Source organism: Bombina bombina, chromosome 1 (genome assembly GCF_027579735.1).
Source record: "Bombina bombina isolate aBomBom1 chromosome 1, aBomBom1.pri, whole genome shotgun sequence".
NCBI lineage: Eukaryota > Metazoa > Chordata > Amphibia > Anura > Bombinatoridae > Bombina > Bombina bombina.
Window position 1 is genome coordinate 1,228,034,389 of NC_069499.1, and position 26,711 is coordinate 1,228,061,099.

The 26,711-nt window shown below is 39.5% G+C and overlaps 1 protein-coding gene and 1 long non-coding RNA gene across 3 annotated transcripts in view; one reads left to right on the forward strand and one right to left on the reverse strand.

Annotated features, from left to right (window-relative positions):
• LOC128647790 (receptor-interacting serine/threonine-protein kinase 2) overlaps nucleotides 1-26,711 on the reverse strand; it is a 248,823-nt gene that overhangs the window by 68,908 nt on the left and 153,204 nt on the right. For both annotated transcript variants that reach the window (XM_053700516.1, XM_053700522.1), the window contains exon 10: nucleotides 16,873-16,984. In XM_053700516.1, the coding sequence (XP_053556491.1) occupies nucleotides 16,873-16,984 (112 nt within the window). The remainder of the gene's footprint in view (nucleotides 1-16,872; nucleotides 16,985-26,711) is intronic.
• Nucleotides 1-26,711, forward strand: part of LOC128647808 (uncharacterized) — a 161,683-nt gene that overhangs the window by 37,927 nt on the left and 97,045 nt on the right. The window lies entirely within an intron of this gene.

A 26,711-nucleotide genomic window follows, 5' to 3' on the forward strand; every position in this document is an offset into this window, starting at 1 on the left:
AGAGTTTGCTGGCCAATCAAGCACAGTAATCCCACGGTCATTGAACCAGGTTTTGGTGCTTTTGGCAGTGTGGGCAGGTGCCAAGTCCTGCTGGAAAATGAAGTCAGCATCCCCATAGAGCTCGTCTGCAGAAGGAAGCATGAAGTGCTCCAAAATCTCCTGGTAGACAGCTGCATTGACCCTGGACTTAATGAAGCACAGTAGACCAACACCAGCAGATGACATGGCTCCCCAAATCAACACAGTGGATTGTGGAAACTTCACACTGGTCTGCAAGCATCTTGCAGTGTGTGCCTCTCCATTCTTCCTCCATACTCTGGGTCCTTGGTTTCCAAATGAGATGCAAAATTTGCTCTCATCAGAAAAGAGGAATTTGGACCACTGAGCAACAGACCAGGTCTGTTTTTCTTTAGCCTAGGTAAGACGGTTCTGACGTTGTTTGTTGTTCAGGAGTGGCTTGACAAGAGGATTACGACACATGTCTAGGATCCGTCTGTGTGTGGTGGCTCTTGATGTACTGACTCCAGCCTCAGTCCACTCCTTGTGAAAGTCCCCAACACTTGAATGACCTTTTCCTGACCATCCTCTCCAGGCTGCGGTCATCCCTGCTGCTTGTGCACCTTTATCTTCCACACTTTCCCCTTCCACATAACTTCCTATTAATGTGCTTTGATACAGCACTTTGGGAACATCCAACTTCTTTTGCAATTACTTTTTGAGCATTTCCCTCCTTATGGAGGGTGTCAATGATGGTTTTCTGCACAACTGTCAGGTCAGCAGTCTTTCCCATGATTGTGATTCCTACTGAACCAGACTGAGGGACCATTTAAAGGCTCAGGAACCCATTGCAGGTGTTATGGCTTAATTAACTGATTAGAGTGGGACACTTTGTGCCTAGAATATTGCACCTTTTCACAATATTCTAATTTTCTGATATTGTGGATTTGGCGTTTTCATGAGCTGTACGCCATAATCATCAAAATTATGACAAATCACTGCTTGAACTATCTTGTTTTACATGTAATGAATCTAGCTCATATATTAGTTTCACCTTTTAAGTTGCATTAGTGAAATAAATGAACTTTTGCACGATATTCTAATTTTTGGAGTTATACCTGTATATATATATATATATATATATATATATATATATATATATATATATATAAACATGAAAGAAAACTTGCACTCTCTGAATTTTTAAACTTGTAAAAGCAAGTTTAAAAATCCAGCGAGTGCAAGTTTTCTTTCATGTTGTTGTTAATATTCACTAGCACCCTGGCAGATGTTTTCAAGGTGAGAGTGCACATCTCTGCTATGTTATATATACAGTACATATCTCCTCCTGGCACCAAATATTATGTTTGAAACGGCGCAACAAGTTTCCCAAATTGTAACGCCTAATGGTTACTCTAGAAACTGCATTTGAAATATATGAATACTATTATAGATATGGTATAAACAATATATCCACACAAAGTCTTTTTTTCATATGTATATTGACAAAGTAAAGGAAAATATATGCCTATTTAGTCCTTTATGTATATGCATAGTTTTCCAGCCAGAACACCACTATCTGCTTTAGCAGCAGTTCTCTAAAACTAAATCATCTTGGTGATTTCTTTACAAATCAACACATCTTAATATGTTTCCCTGTTAGTTTAGAACTCATGGTTTATAAGGTATGTTTTTCCTTACGTCAGTAAAATAATTAAAATGGTCTTCATAAATTGTAAGGCTTTTGCTCATTATATACAGTGGGGCAAACAAGTATTTAGTCAGCCACCAATTGTGCAAGTTCTCCCACTTAAGAAGATGAGAGAGGCCTGTAATTTTCATCATAGGTATACCTCAACTATGAGAGACAAAATGTGGAAACAAATCCAGACAATCACATTGTCTGATTTGGAAAGAATTTATTTGCATATTATGGTGGAAAATAAGTATTTGGTCACCTACAAACAAGCAAGATTTCTGGCTCTCACAGACCTGTATCTTCTTCTTTAAGAGGCTCCTCTGTCCTCCACTCATTACCTGTATTAATGGCACCTGTTTGAACTTGTTATCAGTATAAAAGACACCTGTCCACAACCTCAAACAGTCACACTCCAAATTCCACTATGGTGAAGACCAAAGAGCTGTCGAAGGACACCAGAAACAAAATTGTAGACCTGCACCAGGCTGGGAAGACTGAATCTGCAATAGGCAAGCAGCTTGGTGTGAAGAAATCAACTGTGGGAGCAATAATTAGAAAATGGAAGACATACAAGACCACTGATAATCTCCCTCGATCTGGGGCTCCATGCAAGATCTTACCCCGTGGGGTCAAAATGATCACAAGAACGGTGAGCAAACATCCCAGAACCACACAGGGGGACCTAGTGAATGACCTGCAGAGAGCTGGGACCAACGTAACCATCAGTAACACACAATGCCGCCAGGGACTCAGATCCTGCAGTGCCAGACGTGTCCCCCTGCTTAAGCCAGTACATGTCTGGGCCCGTCTGAAGTATGCTAGAGAGCATTTGGATGATCCAGAAGCGGATTGGGAGAATGTCATATGGTCAGATGAAACCAAAGTAGAACTGTTTGGTAGAAACACAACTCGTGTTTGGAGGAGAGAGAATGCTGAGTTGCAACCAAAGAACACCAACACTACTGTGAAGCATGGGGGTGGCAACATCATGCTTTGGGGCTGTTTCTCTGCAAAGGGAACAGGATGACTGATCCGTGTACATGAAAGAATGAATGGGGCCATGTATCGTGAGATTTTGAATGCAAACCTCCTTCCATCAGCAAGGGCATTGAAGATGAAACATGGCTGGGTCTTTCAGCATGACAATGATCCCAAACACACTGCCCGGGCAACAAAGGAGTGGCTTCGTAAGAAGCATTTCAAGGTCCTGGAGTGGCATAGCCAGTCTCCAGATCTCAACCCCATAGAAAACCTTTGGAGGGAGTTGAAAGTCTGTGTTGCCCAGCGACAGCCCCAAAACATCACTGCTCTAGAGGAGATCTGCATGCAGGAATGGGCCAACATACCAGCAACAGTGTGTGACAACCTTGTGAAGACTTACAGAAAATGTTTGACCTCTGTCATTGCCAACAAAGGATATATAACAAAGTATTGAGATGAACTTTTGATATTGACCAAATACTTATTTTCCACCATCATTTGCAAAATAAATTCTTTCCAAATCAGACAATGTGATTGTCTGGATTTGTTTCCACATTTTGTCTCTCATAGTTGAGGTATACCTACGATGACAATTACAGGCCTCTCTCATCTTCTTAAGTGGGAGAACTTGCTCAATTGGTGGCTGACTAAATACTTTTTTGCCCCACTGTATAAAACTACTTGTTTTTATGATACTATTGGTAGACTTTAAAATCACCCAGGGACGGAACTACCTTTGGTGAAGTAAGTGCAGGACCCATTGCAGCCATTCTACACATAAACATGTGCCTATGTGTTTATGATCTGTGTATGTATATTCATCAGCATTATACTGCACAGCATACTCATCAGTGTATAGATACATCATTATACAGAGCAGCGTGTTCATTAGACTATACATACTCATTATATTTATACAAATCAGTGTACTCATCAGGGTATAGTGTATATAAACACATCATTATACAGCAGCACTGTGTACTGACTGCTAGTGTATACATATTCAGTGTCATTATAATGTGCAGCATGCTCATTATCTGTGTGTGTGTATATATTACCAACATCTGGAGAACCAGATATAAGGTGCAATCTGCTCTTCTCAGAAGAGTGATTTTTTTATGGGCTAACCTGTCAACACAGAGTGACAGAAAACAGTGTACTTATCAAGACACTCACTAACCTGTTTGATCAGAGGTGACACTCTAGGATATCTTAAAGGGACATTATACACCAATTTTCATATAACTGTATGTAATAGACACTACTAATGTAGGCCTCTAGTTATCAAGCCGTCAACCTCAAATACACTGGAATTCTGCAGGGTATTTGTGGCAAGGCTGATTCGCCTAAGTTATCAAGCCCTGCTGCCCGGCAAAAGTAGAATATAGTGACGTAAGCTTCGATCCGCCGGACGCAAGTTCGGCACAATCTGACTACTTTTGGAAGTTATCAAATGACTACCAGGTACGTTCGGCACTTTTCCGGCCCAGTTACCTGGTTTTCAATCCGCCACCCTGGAGGCGGCGGATCCCATAGGAATCAATGGGAGTCTGACCATAGCGAAAGTTCATGTTCACTGCTGCCCGACATCCCATTGATTCCTATGGGAGCTGTCTACACCTAACACCCTAACATGTACCCCGAGTCTAAACACCACTAATCTGCCCCCCTACACCGCCGCCACCTATATTAAACATGTTAACCCCTAAACTGCCGCTCCCGGAGCCCACCGCCACTCTAATAAACTGATTAACCCCTAAATCGCCGCTCCCGGACCCCGCCGCCACCTACATAATACCTATTAACCCCTATCCTGCCCCCAATACCGCCGTCACCTATAATAAATTTATTAACCCCTATCCTGCAGATCCCGTACCCCGCTGCAACTAAATAAATTGTTTAACCCCTAAACCGCCGCTCCCGAACCCCGCTGCCACCTATATTAAATGTATTAACCCCTAATCTGCCCCCCCTACACCGTCGCCACCTATAATAAATTTATCAACCCCTATCCTGCCCCCCCTATACCGCCGTCATCTATATTAAACTAATTAAGCCTTAAACATAAGTCTAACACTAACCCTAACACCCCCCTAACTTAAGTATTATTTTAATAAATCTAAATAAAAATTACTCTTATTAACTAAATTAATCCTATTTAAAACTAAATACTTACCTATAAAATAAACCCTAAGATAGCTACAATATTACTAATAATTATATTGTAGCTATTTTAGGATTTATTTTTATTTTACAGGCAAATTTCAATTTATTTTAACTAGGCACACTAGCTATTAAATAGTTATTAACTATTTAATAGCTACTTAGTTAAAATAAAGACAAATTTACCTGTAAAATAAAAACTAAACTAAGTTACAATTACACCTAACACTACACTATCATTAAATAAATTAGATTTTTAAGCTAATTACACCTAATCTAAGCCCCCTAATAAAATAACAAAGCCCCCCAAAATAAAAAAATGCCCTACCCTATTGTAAATTACAAAAAGTTAACAGCTCTATTACCTTACCAGCCCTTAAAAGGGCCTTTTGCGGGGCATGCCCCAAAGTAATCAGCTCTTTTGCATGTACAAAAAAATACAACGCCCCCCAACATTAAAACCCACCACCCACATACCCCTACTCTAACCCACCCAAACCCCCCTTAAAAAAACCTAACACTAACCTCCTGAAGATCATTCTACCTTTAGCTGTCTTCAGCCAGCCGACCACCGATGGAACAGAAGAGGACATCCGCAGCAGCCAAAGTCATCATCCAAGAGGTGCTGAAGAGGTCTTCCATCCGATAGAAGTCTTCATCCATGCGGCGTCTTCAATCTTCATCCATCTGGAGCGGAGCCTTCTTCAAACGAGCCTACGCGGAGCCATCCTCTTCCAATGATGCCTACCTGACGAATGGATATTCCTTTAAGTGACGTCATCCAAGATGGCGTCCCTCGAATTCCGATTGGCTGATAGGATTCTATCAGCCAATCGGAATTAAGGTAGGAAAAATCTGATTGGCTGATGCAATCAGCCAATCAGATTCAAGTTCAATCCGATTGGCTGATCCAATCAGCCAATCGGAATTCGAGGGACGCCATCTTGGATGAGGTCACTTAAAGGAATATCCATTCGTCGGGTAGGCGTCGTTGGAAGAGGATGGCTCCGCGTCGGCTCATTTGAAGAATGCTCCGATCTGCTCCGGATGGATAAAGATTGAAGACGCCGCATAGATGAAGACTTCTATCGGATGGAAGACCTCTTCAGCGCCCCTTGGATGATGACTTCGGCGGGGTCCGGGAGCGGCGGTTTAGGGGTTAAACAATTTATTTAGTTGCGGGGGGTACGGGATCGGCAGGATAGGGGTTAATAAATTTATTATAGGTGGCGGCGGTATAAGGGGGGCAGGATAGGGGTTAATAGGTATTTAGTAGGTGGCGGCGGGGTCCGGGAGCAGCGGTTTAGGGGTTAATACATTTATTATAGTTGCGGCAGGGTCTGGGAGCGGCGGTTTAGGGGTTAATACATTTATTATAGATGCGGCAGGGTCTAGGAGCGGCGGTTTAGGGGTTAATAACTTTATTTAGTTGCGGGGGGCTCCGGGGGCGCCGGTATAGGGGGTAGAACAGTATAGTATAGTGTGAGTGCTTAGTGACAGGGGTATTAATAAAGCTGTAGAAAAGCCAGCGAGATCGGATGAGTGATAACTATCACAGTCCACTGCTCATTTCCCCGTACTTGGTGCACGGCTTTTGGACAGCTTTTTTAATAACTTTGGCGAGCGTATTCAGGTCCGCGGCGGCGATGTGAGGCGAGCTTAGGCGGGCGTATTGAGGCCGGCAATGGCAGGTACGTACAGAGCTTGATAACTAGAGGCCACAGTATAAAACCATAAACAAGCGGTGGCTACCTTCCTTGCACACTCTGGAAGGGGCTTGGTCAGAAATCTAAATAGAAAAATATTTAACCCCCTAGTGACCAGACAATTTTTCAATTTTCTTACCGTTCTGCGGTGCTTGTGTTTAGCTGTAATTTTCGTTTTACTTATTTACTGTACCCACAAATATTATATACCGTTTTTCTCGCCCGCCATTAAATGGACCATTATTTTCATCATATCATATAATTTACTATAAATTTTTTTATAAAATATGATGAAATAATTGAAAAAAAAACACACTTTTTCTAACTTTGACCCCCAAAATCTCTTACACATCTACAACCACCATAAAACACCCATGCTAAATAGTTTTTAAACGTTGTCCTGAGTTTAGAAATACCAAATTTTTACACGTTCTTTGCAAGTTATAGAGCAATAAGTACAAGTAGCACTTTGCTATTTCCAAACCATTTCCCCCCCAAAAAATTAGCGCTAGTTATATTGCAACACTGATATCCAGGGGTCAAGACCTACAAAAAAAGTGTGGGAACAACTTTCTAATTTACTTCTATTATCTAATCTGTTTCTATCTTTTGGTGTAATTTGTTGAAGGAGCAGCAATGCACTAATGGTTTATAACTTAACACATGGGTGAGCCAATCACAATCAATATATATATGCAGCCACCAATCAACAACTAGAACCTAGGTTCTCTGCTGCTCTTGAGTTTGCCTAGATAAACTTTTCAGCAAAGGATAAAAAGAGATAAAGCAAATTAAATAATAGAAGTAAATTGGAAAGTTGTTTAAAATTGTATTCTCTATCTGAATCATAAAAAAAAAATAAAAAATAAAAAAAAATTAATAATTTTGTTTTTGGGTTTCATGTCCCTTTAACCCCTTAAGTACCACAGCACTTTTCAATTTTCTGACCGTTTGGGACCAGGGCTATTTTTACATTTCTGCAGTGTTTGTGTTTATCTGTAATTTTCCTTTTACTCATTTACTGTACCCACACATTATATATACCGTTTGTCTCGCCATTAAATGGACTTTCTAAAGATACCATTATTTTCATCATATCTTATAGTTTACTTTAAAAAATTTTTTATAAAATATGATGAAAAAATTGAAACCCCCCCATACTTTTTCTAACTTTGACCCCCAAAATCTGTTACACATCTACAACCACCAAAAACCACCCATGCCAAATAGTTTCTAAATTTTGTCCGGAGTTTAGAAATGCCCAATGTTTACGGGAGGGACAAGAGAGGGAACCTAAATACCATTGCTTGAAGAACTTTTCTCCCAAAAGCTGCCTCAGCCGAGGCAAAAGAATAAAATTTATAGAACATTGAAAAGGTGTGAAGAGAGGACCAAGTTGCAGCCTTGCAAATCTGTTCCACAGAAGCTTCATTTTTGAATGCCCATGAGGAAGCAACAGCCCTTGTGGAATGAGCCGTAACTCTCTCTGGAGGGTGCTGTCCAGCAGTTTCATAGGCAAAACGTATGATACTCTTCAGCCAAAAAGAAAGAGAAGTAGCCGTGGCTTTCTGTCCCTTACGTTTTCCCGAGAAAACCAAAAACAAGGCAGATGACTGACGAAAATCCTTAGTCGCCTGTAGGTAAAATTTTAAAGCACATACTACGTCTAAATTGTGCAGAAGCCGTTCCTTCTGAGAAGAAGGATTAGGACACAAGGAAGGAACAACAATCTCCTGATTAATGTTCCGGTCAGAAACTACATTAGGAAGAAATCCTAATTTTGTACATAAAACTACCTTATCCGAATGAAAAATAAGATGAGACTCATACTGCAATGCCGAGAGCCTTGACACTCTACGAGCAGAGGAAATAGCAACAAGAAACAACACTTTCCAAGATAACAACTTAATATCTAAGGAATGCATAGGTTCAAACGGAGCCCCTTGAAGAACCTTAAGAACTAAATTAAGACTCCAGGGAGGAATAACTGGTTTGAACACAGGCCTGATCCTGACCAAGGCCTGACAAAATGATTGCACTTCTGGAACATCTGCCAGACGTTTATGTAACAAAATAGACAAGGCAGAAATTTGACCCTTTAGGGAACTAGTCGATAATCCTTTCTCTAAAGCTTTTTTATTTCTAAACTGCAGTAAAAAGCAGCAAGCCTAAACAGATCACCTCTGCACCTCAGCAGCTTAGCTGAGGTGCCTATCTGCCTGTAGACCCGGTTCTCACTGAGCAGGAGCCGTTACTCTTTGTCAGGGTTTCTTGTCGCTCATCTCCTATGTCCCTTTAAGGATTCACTGCATTCAGATTCCAAGCTTATATTAACCTGGTCACGCCCCTTCCTCCTTGCTTCAGTATTGTTTGAGCTCACTAGTTCAAGTTCCTATTCTCTGCAGGAGAAACTTTCCAGGCTCTCCATATTACACTGATTACCTCCAAGAACCACAGAACAGGATTGTTTGAGTTTAAAGACAATTCCCACTTGGATCTACGTTTAACTTTTACAGGAATCAATACCTCTTTCAACAGCACCTGCTACAAACAAGTGAGACCGGAGCTATTATCTAATTTCTTCATCTCCTCGCTGAATATTCCTACCACCTTATGACTGACCTCCGGTTGTATTAAAACCCTCCTGATTCTTTTCAACAAATAACCTGCACTTGAGCTCTCATTACCTGCTCTCACCAAATCACCTCTGCCATTTTTCAGAACGCAGCTGCTACACGCTGCACACACCTCTCACAGCGTGTCCATTCCTCTGCAGCACAGACACCTGTCAGCACAGGCAGAACAGATTCACCACTAACACAGTCTTACTCTGAACTCAGTTTACACAGGTGCCTGTTTCCTTGCAGCAGAAGCCAAATACGCTCTGCAAATAATTTTGATTCAAGTTAAGCCCAAGCTCTGGGAACTTCCTTATTTATTCTTATCCTGATTCAGAAATACTGATCAGGATAGACACTTACAGCAACTCTCTTTTGCCTTGTTGGGAATACTTAGCAACAGATAGCTTTGTATTTAACCTTCACTGGCATACATTCAAACTTATTAGCTCCGCAGCTGAGATCCACAATCTAGCTAACTGTGATCCTTACATAATACTGAAGCCTAAATATGGATCCAGCGGAGTTACCCCAAATAGTGTACGCACTATCACAGAGGGTGGATCAATTGAGTCAGGGACTCAGGGATTTACAGGTACAAAACAACAGCTTGAGTAACATTATAAAAGACTCACTAACTAAATCCGCAGCTGCTGTTGCGACCCCAGAACCCCAAGTGTCTATGCCAGATACCTTCGCGGGGGATAGAGCTCAATTTACTCAGTTTAGGAACTCCTGTAATTTATTGTTTAACTTAAAACCCAAGACATATTCTACAGAACGTGTTAAAGTCCTGACAGTCATTTCCTTCTTAAGAAGTGAACCCCGAAAATGGGCTGACGCATTCTTTGAACAAGACCACCCCATTTTAGCCTCTCTTCAGGATTTCTTCAAAGAAATGGCTGTATTATACCAGGATACCAATATTCAGCTGACTGCTGAAACTAAGATGAGGTCTCTCAAGCAAGATAAAAAACCTGTCGAAGAATACCTCAGCGAATTCAAGCAGTACAGTAAGGATACAGAGTGGAGCGAGATCGCTCTAAGGAATCAATACCGTTTAGGGTTGAATGATGCTTTAAAGGATGAATTAGCACGTACCGAGTTGCCAAGATCATTAGAAGGTTTGATCACTTTAAGCATCCAAATAGACCGAAGATTAAGAGAACGTAAAACAGAAAAGCTAGCCACTGAGACTTCCAGCAGGCCTTCAGTCTCTTATCACAAACCACCTACTAGTCACACCACTGAACCAATGGATATCGGGTTCACAAAGGGACCGCTTCAGCCAGAAGAAAGGAACCGCAGACGCATGAATAACTTATGCATGTACTGTGCATCCAAGACACACACCGTAAAGGACTGTCCTATTCTCTTAAGACAAAAGAGACGTAAGTGTTTTTTGGACACAACATGTTTGTCCACTAGCATAAAACATGTGGCTTATTGTTCTCTATCTCTTAATTTGCAGTGGGATCGTCACCAGGTGATCAGTGAAGCCATCATTGACTCAGGAGCACAAAATTCCTATATAGATGCCATGTTTGTCGCTGTAAATAAAATACCCACCTTGTTGAAAGCAAAACCTGTCTCCATTAGAGTAATTGATGGTAATTTTATCACCTCAGGACCTGTCACACATCAAACAGTTCCTATTAAGGTATCTAGTCTCTCAACACATGTAGAATACATTTCTTTTGATGTTATTTCATCCCCTATGTTCCCAGTAGTCCTTGGTCTGCAATGGTTGCAAACTCATCAACCTACCATTCACTGGGATAGCTTGGAAGTACAGTTCCTCTCTGACTATTGCAAAACCACTTGTTTTCCTCATCCTACATTGTGTTGCACTATTACAAACCAACTACCTACCGATTACCAAGATTTTGAGGACGTTTTCAGTGAAAAGGAAGCAGAGACTCTCCCTCCTCATCGACCTTATGATTGCCCCATTGAACTTCTACCTGGGGCCACAATTCCATTCGGACACATCTACCCTCTATCACAACCAGAATTGGAACATTTAAAAACCTATCTATCTGAAAACCTACGGAAGGGTTTCATACAACCCTCAACCTCACCTGCAGGTGCAGGAATATTTTTCGTTAAGAATAAGGACCATTCTCTCCGTCCTATAATCGATTATAGAGAGCTAAATAAACGCACGGTAAAAAACCGTTATCCACTTCCTTTAATACCAGAACTCATCGAAAGACTCAGTCATGCTACTGTCTATACCAAATTGGATCTCCGTGGAGCGTATAATTTGGTAAGAATCCGAAAAGGGGACGAATGGCTCACCGCCTTCAGAACCAGATACGGACTCTATGAGTACAAGGTGATGCCATTCGGACTCTGCAACGCTCCAGCCACATTCCAGTATCTCATCAACGATATTTTCCGCGACTTATTAGACGTCTGTGTAGTCATCTATTTAGATGATATCCTGATTTACTCTGATAACATCTCAGAACACAGGAAACATGTCCGGTGGGTTTTAACACGTCTACGTCAACACAGTCTCTTTGCCAAATTACAGAAGTGCATATTCCATACGAATCAGATTACCTTCTTGGGGTATACAATATCCCCCAATGGTATTCAGATGGACGATACCAAAGTACAGACAATCAAACAGTGGCCTACACCGACTTCTAAAAAGGAACTTCAAAGATTTTTAGGGTTTGCCAACTATTACCGTAAATTCATCAAGAATTATTCCCTACTCACTAAACCACTCACCTCTTTGACCAGTAACAAAACTCTTTTTGGATAACATTGTTAAGTTACATGGGTTACCTCAATCCATAGTTACGGATAGAGGAACCCAATTCACTTCCCGTTTTTGGAAACAACTATGTGCAATCATGCAAGTGGAATTACGCTTCTCCTCCTCCTTCCACCCACAATCAAATGGACAGACAGAGAGAGTGAACCAATGGCTTGAGCAGTATATCCGTTCATATTGCTCTAGCCAACAAGACCAATGGGCTTCCACTTTGTCTATGGCAGAATACGCATACAACAATGCAACCAGTTCCACTACACAGAAATCCCCGTTCTATGCCAACTACGGATTTCACCCTAACTTCCAACTGCACCCTCGCTTGGATACCACCTGTCCACAGGTGGACGATGTTACAAACAATCTTCTCGACTTATTTCAAGATCTTAAGAGACATATCTCAGAAGCTCAAGCCAAACAAAGGCATTACTATAATCTTCGACGACGCCAAGCACCTACCTACAACGTCGGAGACATGGTATGGTTATCCACTAAGAACATTAAATTAAGGACACCTAGTAAGAAACTTAGCACTTCTTTCATTGGACCTTTTCCTATAACAAAGATCGTGAATCCCAACGCTGTCACTTTAAGTTTACCCTCTAACTACAGACTACACCCCACTTTCCATGTAAGTTTACTCAAACCTCACCGGCAAACCAGATGCTTGGACACCTTAACACCTCCTGAAACTCTGATCGAATCGGATGACGAATATGAAGTTGACTCTATATTAGACTCCCGCATCGTCAGTGGTGTTCTTCAGTATTTGATTCATTGGAAGGGTTTCAGTTCTGAGGACGATTCATGGGAACCATCTACCAATGTACATGCTCCCAGACTAGTTTCCTTCTTCCATAGGAGGAATCCGGATCGGCCTCGTTTTGTAGCTTCTGGGCAGCTACCCTGAGAGGGGGGGTATGTCAGGGTTTCTTGTCGCTCATCTCCTATGTCCCTTTAAGGATTCACTGCATTCAGATTCCAAGCTTATATTAACCTGGTCACGCCCCTTCCTCCTTGCTTCAGTATTGTTTGAGCTCACTAGTTCAAGTTCCTATTCTCTGCAGGAGAAACTTTCCAGGCTCTCCATATTACACTGATTACCTCCAAGAACCACAGAACAGGATTGTTTGAGTTTAAAGACAATTCCCACTTGGATCTACGTTTAACTTTTACAGGAATCAATACCTCTTTCAACAGCACCTGCTACAAACAAGTGAGACCGGAGCTATTATCTAATTTCTTCATCTCCTCGCTGAATATTCCTACCACCTTATGACTGACCTCCGGTTGTATTAAAACCCTCCTGATTCTTTTCAACAAATAACCTGCACTTGAGCTCTCATTACCTGCTCTCACCAAATCACCTCTGCCATTTTTCAGAACGCAGCTGCTACACGCTGCACACACCTCTCACAGCGTGTCCATTCCTCTGCAGCACAGACACCTGTCAGCACAGGCAGAACAGATTCACCACTAACACAGTCTTACTCTGAACTCAGTTTACACAGGTGCCTGTTTCCTTGCAGCAGAAGCCAAATACGCTCTGCAAATAATTTTGATTCAAGTTAAGCCCAAGCTCTGGGAACTTCCTTATTTATTCTTATCCTGATTCAGAAATACTGATCAGGATAGACACTTACAGCAACTCTCTTTTGCCTTGTTGGGAATACTTAGCAACAGATAGCTTTGTATTTAACCTTCACTGGCATACATTCAAACTTATTAGCTCCGCAGCTGAGATCCACAATCTAGCTAACTGTGATCCTTACACTCTTAGTGATAGATCCAGAACTCGGATGGATAAACCAGACTCCGTTATAACATACGCATGAAATTTTGAGCGCTATGCGTAAAACGGATGTTGCACTGCTTCCCCTTCCGACAAAAACGGAAGTATGGGAAAGAAAGGCGCGCAATGAAAATTACCGCCTCCTCTGGATCCGCCTATCGTGGGCGTAACAAAAGTTTTCTCCCAGTCGGTATATTCTTCTAAGTGAAATCTCCGGGAGTATTGAACCACCAACATGCCTTGTATAAAGTTTCCTAGTCTCAGTGCCTTTGTGCTGTCCCCACTAAGAGCCCAATACCTGAGCCTTTATATGAGTTCCCATATGAAATAAAGTGCCCCTTATTCTGAGTCTTTTTCCTTGCAGCTCCAGAAAATAAAGAAAGCACTTACCTCCTAATCTGCCCGACAGCAAGGCAGCTTCCGGTTTGGGAGGTCCTCTCCCTCACATAGACCTGTGAAACAAGAGAAAGGACTGAGTAAAAATCCCTCATACTTTCAAGGTAGGGCAGCATCAGTATATGGGAGGCGCAGTGAGAATTATGTCCCACAAGTTCCCATTGCTCTAAAGCCACCACTGCTCTACTGAAGAGACTGATATGGACTACGGCTACACCCCAGAACAAAGCAGCACAATCTTGTACTACTTTAAAAATAATAAACTCTTGATTGAAGGCAAAGAGAATGACTGGGGTGGGAGGGAAGGGAGGTGATATTTAACAGCTTTGCTGTGGTGCTTTTTGCTGTCTCCTGCTGGGCAGGAGTGGTATTCCCAATAGTAATTAGATGATCTGTGGACTCATCGTGTCATTAAAAAGAAATGTACATTAATACAGTTTATAATTCATCAGCAAACAAGCAATACTATACATCAGAAAACAATGCGGTAATATGCTAAATAAAACATAAAAGAAACTGTTAAAGAGACACTAAAGTTAAAAATAAACGTGATTCAGATAGAGCACGGAATTTTAAGACACTTTTTAATTTACTTCCATTTTCAAAATGTGCACAATATTTGTTTATGCACACTTTCTGAGGCACCAGTTCCTACTGAGCATGTGCAAGAGTTCACAGTGAAAAGTCTTTTTATTATGCATTTGTTGATTATGTAAATTCACTGTATTTAATGGCCCTTTAAACATAGATCAGTTAATAAAGAAACAGAAAATATGCTTAAGAAAACAGCAAAGTACTACAAAATGCTTCAGGTATAAAATCAGCATTCAAGGTAAAGTCAGGTGAGTCATAGAGGCCTATTTATGAAATGTCTATCGGACCTGATCTCCGTATTCAGCATTGCACCAGCAGCTCTTGTGAGCTGCTGGTGCAAGGCCGCCCCCTGCAGACTCGTGGCCAATCGGCCGCCAGCAGGGGGTGTCAATCAACCCGATCGTACTCGATCCTGTTGAATTCCGGTGATTCCTGTCCGCCTCATCAGAGCAGGCGGACAGGGTTATGGAGCAGCGGTCTTTAGACCGCTGCTTCATAACTGCTGTTTCTGGCGAGCCTGCAGGGGTGTCAAGCTCCATTCGGAGCTTGATAGATAGGCCCCATAGTGATTATAACCAATGCAAACTGGGGATGTAGACAAAATGTGGACTGCGCAGCTTTTCCACACATGGGATCCAAGACTCTGGATTAAGCTCAGTACCAGGGGCGGACTAAGACCAATCTCATCTATTGAAAATGGAAGTAAATTACACTATCTGATGTTGTTTACTGATGTATAGTATTGCTTGTTTGCTGATGAATCACTTATTTATAGACTGTATTAATGTATATTTTTCTGTATGGACCCCTTTTTACTGTGCTTACTTTGTGAGCTGTGTACCATGTCAGATAAACCCCATGGAGGTGCTCTATGTAGGGCACATTTTGCACTCCAATCTTTAAAGGGACATTAAACACTTTGAGATGTTAATATAAAATGATAAATCATATATATATATATATATATATATATATATATATATATATATATATATATATATATATATATATATATAAAACTCTGCAATATACTTTCATTATTTATTTTGTTATTTTATCTCCTTTTCCTGTAATTCCATTTTGAAATGATGAGCTTTTCAGTTCCTGTTAGAAATGGAAGTGCAGAGCACTGTTCTGAAACGGAAAAATGCCTTTACATTGCGGTCTATAGGGACTGTGTCTTCCCTGTAAATATATATGTATATGCTTATATACATATATATTCATGTGTTAATATGTGTATATATGTATATATATATATATATATATATACACATATAAACATATAGATATATATGTATATATTCATATACATATATATTTAAAATCTGCTGCCCATCTCTGCACAACTTACCCCCTTCACTGCGCTAGGTTGTTATGTCTCACGAGAACGAGGCTCCCATTGGAGCCTATGAAAGAGCGCTTTATTGAGCGCAAAGCTTCCATGCAATACAAACGAGAGCTCGCATTCGCATTGTGCTGGACTTAATATGACAAGCGCACAATTGCGCGCACTGGTATTACGAGTGGAGCTCAAATATCACGCTCACGTAAGAGCAATTTTACTCTTCCCTAGTAATCTAGCCCTTAGTGTTTAAAGTCTCTTTAAAATACTGCTTAAAGTGGAAGTAACATTCAGTTAAAATACTTAACGCGTAAATGATTTTCTTAAAAGAGACATTTTATATTTAATATATTTTTTTTTTTAAAAAACATTTGTTTTTTAAATGTTTTATTCTAAAGCAATTCACCTTATTTTAAGCACCACTGAATCCTTATCCAAGTGTTTGAAGTGAGGGGTAAAGCCAAAAAGAAGGCTGCCCCCACTCTTTTTCCTGCCCATTTACAGTGCTCATGAGCTAAGGAGTAAATTTCTCATGACTAGAATGTAAACAGTAGGTTGCACTGCGTAAAGCATTGTGATACACTGTTTACTTATTAGCTCTGTGCCGGTGAGTGGGGGGACTGTGGGGGCGTTCAGAGGACCAATATAGAAGCATTTCTTACAGATAAATGTTGGGGGTCAGTTGTACAGCACAGCAGTAATTTATATAGTAATGTGGTTATGGTCACACACTAAGATAAGATAAAAAAGAAAATATCTATGTTTCATTGTATTGTATGCTGGGTTCATCACCTACCGCTTCTCTTGCCTTTGTGTTGCACTGAATAAGATGTTGTCTGTCTTCCTTCAGGCGTGCTTAGAGATCGATTCCTTAGCCCCTGATTGTTTTTAGTTATGCCATCAGAATACTGCAATGAAACAACACATGCAGCTCCATTACACTCTCGTTTAAGTTTTTTTTATCCAGTTTTACATCATACAAAAAAGTATCATTTGTATATTTACATAAAGAGAGCGCTGAAAAAGAGAAAACAAGTAGAGAATAGCAACTAAATTAATACTTCAAAAAAGAACAATGTTTATACAAAATGTTCTTACTTACAGCACTTTATAGTAATTTGTCATAAAGTTCTTAAAGAACACCACTCTTAATAAATACTCAACAGTAGATTGAGATTTAATTAACAAGTTCAAATCTGTGTTTGTATATGTAATCATTTAATAAATATTCCTCATTTCTTTCATGCAGGTGGTGAGAGTCCTCGATCCATTACTCTTGAGAATTACTCTTCCTGATCACTAGGAGGAGACAAATATTCCCAAACTCTAAGTCTTGTCTTTGCCTCTGCTGGAGGAAAATGAAGAATGAAGGTGCTTCTGATGTTGTTATGTGAGAGGGGTTCTCAGACTGATTTGAGGCCCATTTCCCTTCAGAGAGCTACTGTTTGACGAAGAGATGTATTGGGAGTATGAGGTAGTGCAACACTTAAAGGGACACTAAACACAAATTTTTTTCTTTCATGATTCAGATAGAGAATACAAATTTAAACAATATTACAATTTACTTCTATTATTTATTTTGCTTCATTTTTTAGATATCCTTAGTTGAAGAAAAAGCAATCCACATGGGTGAGCCTATCACACAAGGCTTCTAACTAATCAGCAGCTACTGAGCCTATCTAGATATGCTTTTCAGCAAAGAATATCAAGAGAATAAAACAAATTATATATATTATTATAATAGAAGTAAATTAGAAAGTTGTTTAAAATGTTTAAATCATGAAAGAAAAAATGTGGGTTTCATGTCCCTTTAACTAGACTGCTTCTAGTTAGTACTTCCAATATCAGTATTTACAGCAATTTTTCAGATACTTTGTTGCTAACAGTAATACCGGCTGAGATAATGGTTATATAAAAGCTGATACCCTTTTACTTGTTAGCTCTTTAATATTGCTTAAATACATATATTCATAGATTTATGTAGGGATTGTAAGAAGAATTTACTTGCTGAATATACGCAATCGTATCCTGCTATTTAGGAAGCAAGGAGCAAATAGCAGCAGTATTTAAGCAAGCAGTGTAAGGCTGGAACGTAGTTGTATACACGGCTGTGGAAATACCAATACGTTTAACCCAATTACAAGTTGCAGAGAGAAGCATAGCTCCTTTACTGTTTGGAGAGGAGCGCAGTGGAGCGACCACAGACTTCGGCTAACACACTGACATAGGTTGAGCTGTAGTGCCGATGACATCAGTGGTGCAGTCTCGGAAGTTCGGTAAACATTAAACAGGTTTAGTGAATGAGAATGATTTAATATTACCTGAATGAGCTGATGTAGTAACTGTCCGTTATACAAATCACTTCTCTAGGAGATTATTCCTTCGGAATGAAGGTTATGCTTACACAACGGATATTAAACGATCCATGGAAGGAGTCAATCCAATTGAAAGATAGCAGCTCGAGTGAAACAAACATTTGCAAACGAGGTGTGCTATTGCACCTGTTATAGAAATTGAGGTGAAATGGGAGGGTCATGTGTTAAAGGTACAGCTATATAATAGGTATATTACAGGTAGTGGCATAACTACTACCCTATGGGAGGTAGTCACAAGCTTTCCACAGACGTGTTGTGGGGACCTGTCCTTAGCCTCCTCCTGTTGGGTCATCGGTATACTGCTATTCCATATCCTCTGCTGTTATGTTTCGGCACTGGTTTAGCTATCTACTGGATGCTGTTTAGAAGATGTCTAGTAGTTGGGTGCCTATGGGTAAGTACATATATATATATATATATATTAATAGCTATCTACAAGATCCTGTTTATAAGATGTCCAATTATTGGGTGCCTATGGGTAAGTATACACACACACACACATACATATATATTTATACATATGTACTATATATTGGAAACAATATGTTGCATTAAGAAATGTAGTCTGATTTGAATAGCCAATAGAATTTCAGTAGCTCTCATCCTATTTGCTGATTTGAACAGCCAATAGGATTTCAGTAGCTCTCATCCTATTGGCTGATTTGAATTTCCAAAATCAAATCAGCCAATAGGAATGCAAGGGACGCCATTTTGAAAAGGCTCCCTTGCATTGAAGATTCAGTATACGGTGGCGACCGGATGTCTTCAGGATGGACTCGCTCCGTGCCGCCAGGATGAAGATAGAAGATGCCGCCTGGATGAAGATAGGAGACGCCGCCTGGATGAATGTAGACCTCACCTCCTGGATTAAGACTTCTCGCTGCCTGGATGTCCGGACTTCAGAAATTTAAAGTGGATTGTCTGTGGTTAGTGTTAGGTTTTTTTTAAACTTTTTTTTTTTTAGATTAGGGTTTGGGCTTGTCTTAAAAGAGCTAAATGCCCTTTTAAGGGCATGAAAAAGAGCTAAATGCCATTTTAAGGGCAATGCCCATACAAATGCCCTTTTCAGGGCAATGGGTAGCTTAGGTTTTTGTTAGAGTTAGGTTTTTTTATTTTGGGGGGTTGGTTGGATGGTGGGTTTTACTGTTGGGGGGTCTTTGTATTTTTTTTCAGGGAAAAGAGCTGATTTCTTTAGGGAAATGCCCTACAAAAGGCCTTTTTAAGGGCTATATGTAGTTTATTGTAGGCTAGGGTTTTTTATTTTGGGGGCTTTTTATTTTTATAGGCCTATTAGATTAGGTATAATTGTTTTTATTTTGGATAATTTTGTTTGTTATTTTTTTTATTTTTTGTAATTTAGTATTTTTAATTTTTTGTAACTGTAGATTTAGTTTCTTTTAGTAGTGTTAGTTTTTTTTAATGAGTAATTTATTTAATTGATAGTTATTTTAATTTTAGTATAATAGTAATGTATAATAGGTAAGTTTTTATTTATTTTAAGATAGGGATCTTGTAATTTTAATTTAAAGTTAGGGGGTTGTTAGGTTTAGGGGTTAATAGTTTAATTTAGTTTTTGGAGATGTGGGGGGCGGGTGGTTTAGGGGTTAATAGGTTTATTTAGTGGCAGTGATGTGGGAGGCCAGAGGTTTAGGGGTTAATAACTTTATTTAGTGGCGGCAATGTCGGGGAGCGGCGGAATAGGGGTAATATCTTTATTATAGTGTGGGCGATGTTGGGGTGCGGGGGAATAGGGGTTAATAACTTTAGTATAGTGGCGACAATATCGGGAGCGGCAAATTAGGGGTTAATAGATTTATTTTGGTGGTGGCAATGTCAGGGGCGGCAGATTAGGGGTTAATAAGTTTATGTAGGTTTTGCGATGTCAGGAGGCAGCAGATTAGGGGTGTTTAGATGTGGGGTTTATGTTAGGGTGTTAAGTTTAAACTTAACTTTTTTTTCCCAATAGACATCAATGGTGTTGCGTTACGGATCTTTTCATTCCACGATAGCAGGTGTTAGTTTTTTTCTAACACTTTCTCCTCATTGATGTCTTTGGGGAAAGCGTGCACGAGGACGGCAAAGCAGTGCTTGTATTTTGTGCGGTATGGAGCTCATCACCACCATATCGCACGCACTAGGCAGCTTTTCCAAAAATCGTAATGGCAGCGCTATGGATGGTGAAATAACGCAACTTTTGTTGCGTTCGTTTTGCACCCTCTATAGCGCAAAACTTGTAATCTAGGTGAAAGTACAGTAGCATCTCTTGGAATGCGATTATTTCTTAAAATTTTGAGAATGCGCCAATCATTTTGTCCAGTTCATTTTTGGAGTTTTGCATGGGATATGTCAGATTTGGCTTTTTTTTTCTCCACTTTTTTGTGTCATACCAATACTAACAAAAGAAATAAACATAAGAATGCCTAAACATTTGTAATTGTAACAATTTTCTGGGCACAGTGGTGCATTATCTGACAAAAATGCAGGAGTGCCAATATTTTTGGCCATGACTGTGTGTATATATATATATATATATATATATATATATATATATATATATATATACACATTTGTTATTTTATTTTTAATTGCTATCTACTGGATCCTGTTTAGAAGATATCCAGTAGTTGGGTGCCTATGGGTAAGTACATATATACAGTACTGTGCAAAAGTATTAGGTCACCATTAGATTTGTTTTTTTAGCAATGGTATAATGATCATATATAATTATTTCTCAGTCTCTTCATTAGAATACAACCAGAAAATACAGGATATTTGTATGCAGTATTAAAAAATAAATACAAATCAGAACAATCAGATTCTATAGGCTAAAGTGGTAAGTATTTAGTGTGACCTCCCCTTACACTTGAGCAATAGCAGGTACCTGCTCTCGTAAACCTAAATGGAATGGAACCCTAATTAATGTCGTTGCAAACACCTGTATTTGGCCTACTATTTCATGTAAAAATGACTGCTGTGAAAAAGGTCTATTACACCAGCTTTGATCAAGACATGCTTGAGCATTAAATATACATGTGGTATGAGTTTAATTAATTGGAAGCTTGCTAATAAGACCAACTTTCAATCACATCATTCCATTAAAAATGCCAAAGATCACATAATATGACAGACATACTTTTGAATCAGCAAGGCCACTCTCAAAGGGAAATCAGCAAACAAATTGGATACTCAAGATGTGGTATTCAAGCTGATATAAAGAAAGCAGGACAGGTCAAGGACAAAAAAAGGACTGGAAGGCCAAGAAAAGTTTCAAAATCTGATGAGAAATTTCTTAGAGTTTCTTCTTTGAGAGATTGTAAGAAGTCCAGCAAGGCCCTGGCTCAGCATATGGCAGCTTTATCAGGATGCCAAATTGACCCTTCTACAGTCTGAAAAATCTTGATCAGGAATGGTCTTTATGAAAGGGTAGCAGCCAAGAAACCACTTTTTCGGAAGTGGAACTGGGAGAAAAGGCTAAGATATGCTAAAGCTCACAAAGATTGGAATAAAGATCAGTGGAAAAGAGTATTATGGAGTAACAAATCCAAGTTTAAAATGTTTGGGTCCAATTGTCGACAATATGTGAGAAGAAGAGTTGTAGATAGATGGAGGAATGAGTGCTTGCGGCCTTCACTGAAATATGGTGGAGGGTCTGTCCTGGTTTGGGGCTGCATTTCTGCCCCAGGTATTGGAAATATTGTCCAAATTGATGGGATCATGAATGCTGAAAAGTACAGACAGGTTTTAATTCATCATGCCATTCCCTCTGGAAAGTGCCTGATTGGGAAGGGTTTTATTTTTCATCATGATAATGATTCCAAGTAAACTGCTAATGCAGTGAAATCATATTTGGAGAGAAAAAAAGCTGATAAAACACTGACAGCCACGGACTGGCCTCCACAGAGTCCAGACCTGAATAATATAGAGGCAGTATGGGGTCACTGGGACAGAGAAATAAATAAAAGACAACCTAAATCTAAAGAAGAACTCTGGGAAGTGCTGAAAGAAGCCCGGTATAATATCCCAGAAGATTGCTTCAGAAAACTTTAGGACAGTCTCCTCAAAAGAGTTAAAAATGTGCCAAGGGAGGTGACACTAAATACTGACTTTTGCCTGAAGAAGTCATTTTGTTCTGAAAATTATGTTTTTTTTATATTTTGTGTACATATTTCCTGTATTTTTTGTTTGTATCTTAATAAAGAGACCGAAAAATAAGTATCGATGGTCATTAAAACATTGCCCCTAATTTAAAAAAATATATACAGTACTGTGCAAAAGTCTTAGGCCACCATTAGATCTGCTGTTTTAGCACTCATTTAGCCATTTGAGCTATGTAGTTTGTACACTTTTGTACTCTGTAGCCAGGGGATAGTATTTATTATGTATTTATTTTTTATGGCTCCTTTTTTGTTTATAAGGCTCTATTCCCTTTTAAAATAATGTGTGAGTGTTTTCTTTTTTGTCGGGTTAGTGCGCGCTGGCTTGTCTGTGAATGTCAGTTTGCCGGTTTTGCACACAACATTTAGTCAAGATAGTGTACGCCAGCTGATAGCACACGTCATCTTTTTTTTGCACACGTCAGGTTTTATTCACGTGCAAATTTTTTTGTGGTTCAACCCTAAAGTCTGCCAATGCTTTCATTTGTGAGGCAGTTATTTACATAATTTAGATTAGTTCTATTTGTATATCATCAGCAGTTCTTTGTAGAAGAGCTTTGTGGTTTAAAGGGACATGAAACCCATATTATTTCTTTTACAATTTAGAAAGAGCATGCAATTTTAAAACGACTTTCTAATTTACTTCTATTATGTAATTTGCTTCATTCTCTTGATATACATTGCTGAAAAGCATATCTAGATAGGCTCAGTAGCTGCTGATTGGTTGCTGCCTTGTGTGATTGGCTCACCCATATGCATTACTATTTCTTCAACAAAGCACATATAAAGAATTAAGCAAATTAGAAAATAGAAGTAAATTGGAATGTTGTTTAAAATTATATTCTCTATCTGAATCATGAAATAATAATAATGGAAGTCCTGGTCAGCTGATATGGTTTCCAAATCTAGACTTTTATCTCTTTCTTTTCAGGGAAGATATTATTTGGTTCAGGGTTACATTCTTTTAGTTTTTCTGTGACAGGAGGTATGAGAGCTTTTCTTCCCCAAGTCTAGAAATCTAAGGCTAAATTTAAAGCTCCTAATCATTTCCATTCCTTTTGCCAGAGTAAGGAACAAGAATCTTCTTTTTCCTCTCAGAAACAAGGATTTGAAGCCTTGTTCAAATTAGAACAAACAATCTAAAAAAACCTACTCACTCATCCAAGTTAGCATGAAGTTGCGCCTCCCCGATCCAGTTATTCTGTTAGGGGGCAGGCTATGCTATTTTCAGGTTTGGTTCAAGTCTGTTCATGATCTCTGGGCTTTAAATATAGTTTCTCAGTGTTATCGAATAGGTTTCAGGGTGAGGCCTCCTAGAGGAAGGTTTCCTTTTGTCTCATGTTCCAAAGGCTCTTTTTAAAGCAAAGCCTTCTTTCAGTGTTTCGGATCTGGAATCCATGGGAGTCTTTGTTTTAGTTCCAATTTTGGAACAGGGGTTGGGTTTCTATCTCCTCGTTGTTCCAAAGAAGGAAAAGACTTTAAGTCCGGATTTTGGGTTTTAAAGTCCTGAACAAGTTTCTCAGGGTTCCTTCTTTAAAGGGACACTGAACACATTTTTTTTCTTTCTTGATTCAGATAGAGCATGCAAATTTTAGCAAATTTCTAATTTACTCCTATTATCATTTTTTCTCTCTCGTTCTTTTGCTTTCTTTATTTGAAAAAGAAGGCATCTAAGCTAAGGAGCCAGTCAATGTTTGGTTCAGGACACTAGAAAGAACTTGTTTATTGGTGGGTGAATTTATCCACCAGTCAGCAAGAACAACCCAGTTTGTTCATCAAAAATGGGCCGGCATCTAAACTTACATTCTTGCTTTTCAAATAAAGATACAAAGAGAATTTAGAAAATTAGATAATAGGAGTAAATTAGAAAGTTGCTTAAAATTGTATGCTCTATCTGAATCACGAAAGAAAAAATTTGGGTTCAGTGTCCCTTTAAAGATGGGAACTATTTGGTTTATTCTGCCTTTCGTGCAGCAAGGTCAGTTTATGTCCTCAATAAATTTTAGGAAGGCCTACCTTCTTGTTCCTATTCACAAGGCTCATTATCAGTTTTTATGGTTTGCATTCCTTGACAAACCTTTTCAGTTTGTTTCTTTTCTAATTTTATCTGGTTACTGCTCCCAGAATAACTTCTAAAGTTTTGGGTTCTCTCTTGTCTGTGATAAGAGTTCAGGGGTTTTATATTTTCCTTACATAGTCGATATCTTGCTACAGGCTCCATTTATTCATTTAGTAGTTTCTCACACCAACAGATTTCTGTTGTTTCTTCAGCAGTATGATTGGATTAATATTATTATTATCATTTATTTGTAGAGCGCCAACAGATTCCACAGCGCTATGGAGATTAATTTTTCCTAAAAGTTCTCTTATTCCCCAGTTCAGAGTCACTTTTCTGAGTGTCCAGATAGACTCAGCTTTTATGAGACTCTCTCTGACCGAACAAAAAAGATTTAAGCTGTTTTCAGCTTGTTTAAATCTTCAGTCTGTTTAGTGTCCTTCTGTAGCTATTTGTATGGTAGTCCTAGGCCTAATGCTTGCAGCATTGGATGTTTTTTTGTTTGCTTGTTTTCATATGAGGTCTCTTCAGCTTTGCATGCTTTGGCAATGGTGCAGGAATCATACGTAGCTTCTCAGAGGATCCCTGGCTTGGTGACTGGATCATCAGTCCATAATTCAGGGGGCTTCTTTTTTTCTTCCTATTTAGACTGATCTCGACAGATGCAAGTTTTTCAGGCTGGGGTGCAGTCTGGGGGTCTTAGAGAGCACAGGGAGTCTGGTCTCCTCAGGAGGCGAGCTTACCAATAAATGTTTTTAAACTCTGAAATTTTCAAGACCCTTCAGAGCTGTCCCCTGCTGGAAAGGGAGTCTCATATGTGTTTTCAGTCAGACAAAGCTTCAGCAGTGGCATATATCAATCATCAGGGACCACGAGGGAAGTATCTCTGATTCTTTCCTGGACAGAGGACAGTTGTGGACTAATCTCTGCAGTTTATTTTCTAGGGGTGAGTAACAAGACATTGAAAATACATACATATATATATATATATATATACATTCCTACCAGGAGGGGCAAAGTTTCCCAAACCTCAAAATGCCTATAAATACACCCCTCACCACACCCACAAATCAGTTTTACAAAAGTAAGTTTGTGCTAGATTCTACGTTGATATGCGCTCCGCAGCAGGTTGGAGCCCGGTTTTCCTCTCAGCGTGCAGTGAATGTCAGAGGGATGTGAGGAGAGTATTGCCTATTTGAATTCAATGATCTCCTTCTACGGGGTCTATTTCATAGGTTCTCTGTTATCGGTCGTAGAGATTAATCTCTTACCTCCCTTTTCAGATCGACGATATACTCTTATATATACCATTACCTCTACTGATTCTCGTTTCAGTACTGGTTTGGCTTTCTACTACATGTAGATGAGTGTGCTGGGGTAAGTAAGTCTTATTTTCTGTGACACTCTAAGCTATGGTTGGGCACTTTTATATAAAGTTCTAAATATATGTATTCAAACATTTATTTGCCTTGACTCAGGATGTTCAACGTTCCTTATTTCAGACAGTCAGTTTCATATTTGGGATAATGCATATGAATAAATCAATTTTTTTTTACCTTAAAATTTGACTTTTTTCCCTGTGGGCTGTTAGGCTCGCGGGGGCTGAAAATGCTTCATTTTATTGCGTCATTTTTGGCGCTGACTTTTTTGGCGCAATTTTTTTTTCTGTTTCCGGCGTCATACGTGTCGCCGGAAGTTGCGTAATTTTTTACGTTTTTTTGCGCCAAAAGTGTCGGCGTTCCGGATGTGGCGTCATTTTTGGCGCCAAAAGCATTTAGGCGCCAAAAAATGTGGGCGTCTTTTTTGGCGCTAAAAAATATGGGCGTCACTATTGTCTCCACATTATTTAAGTCTCATTATTTATTGCTTCTGGTTGCTAGAAGCTTGTTCACTGGCATTTTTTCCCATTCCTGAAACTGTCATTTAAGGAATTTGATCAATTTTGCTTTATATGTTGTTTTTTCTATTACATATTGCAAGATGTCCCAGATTGACACTGAGTCAGAAGATACTTCTGGAAAAACGCTGCCTGGTGCTGGATCTACCAAAG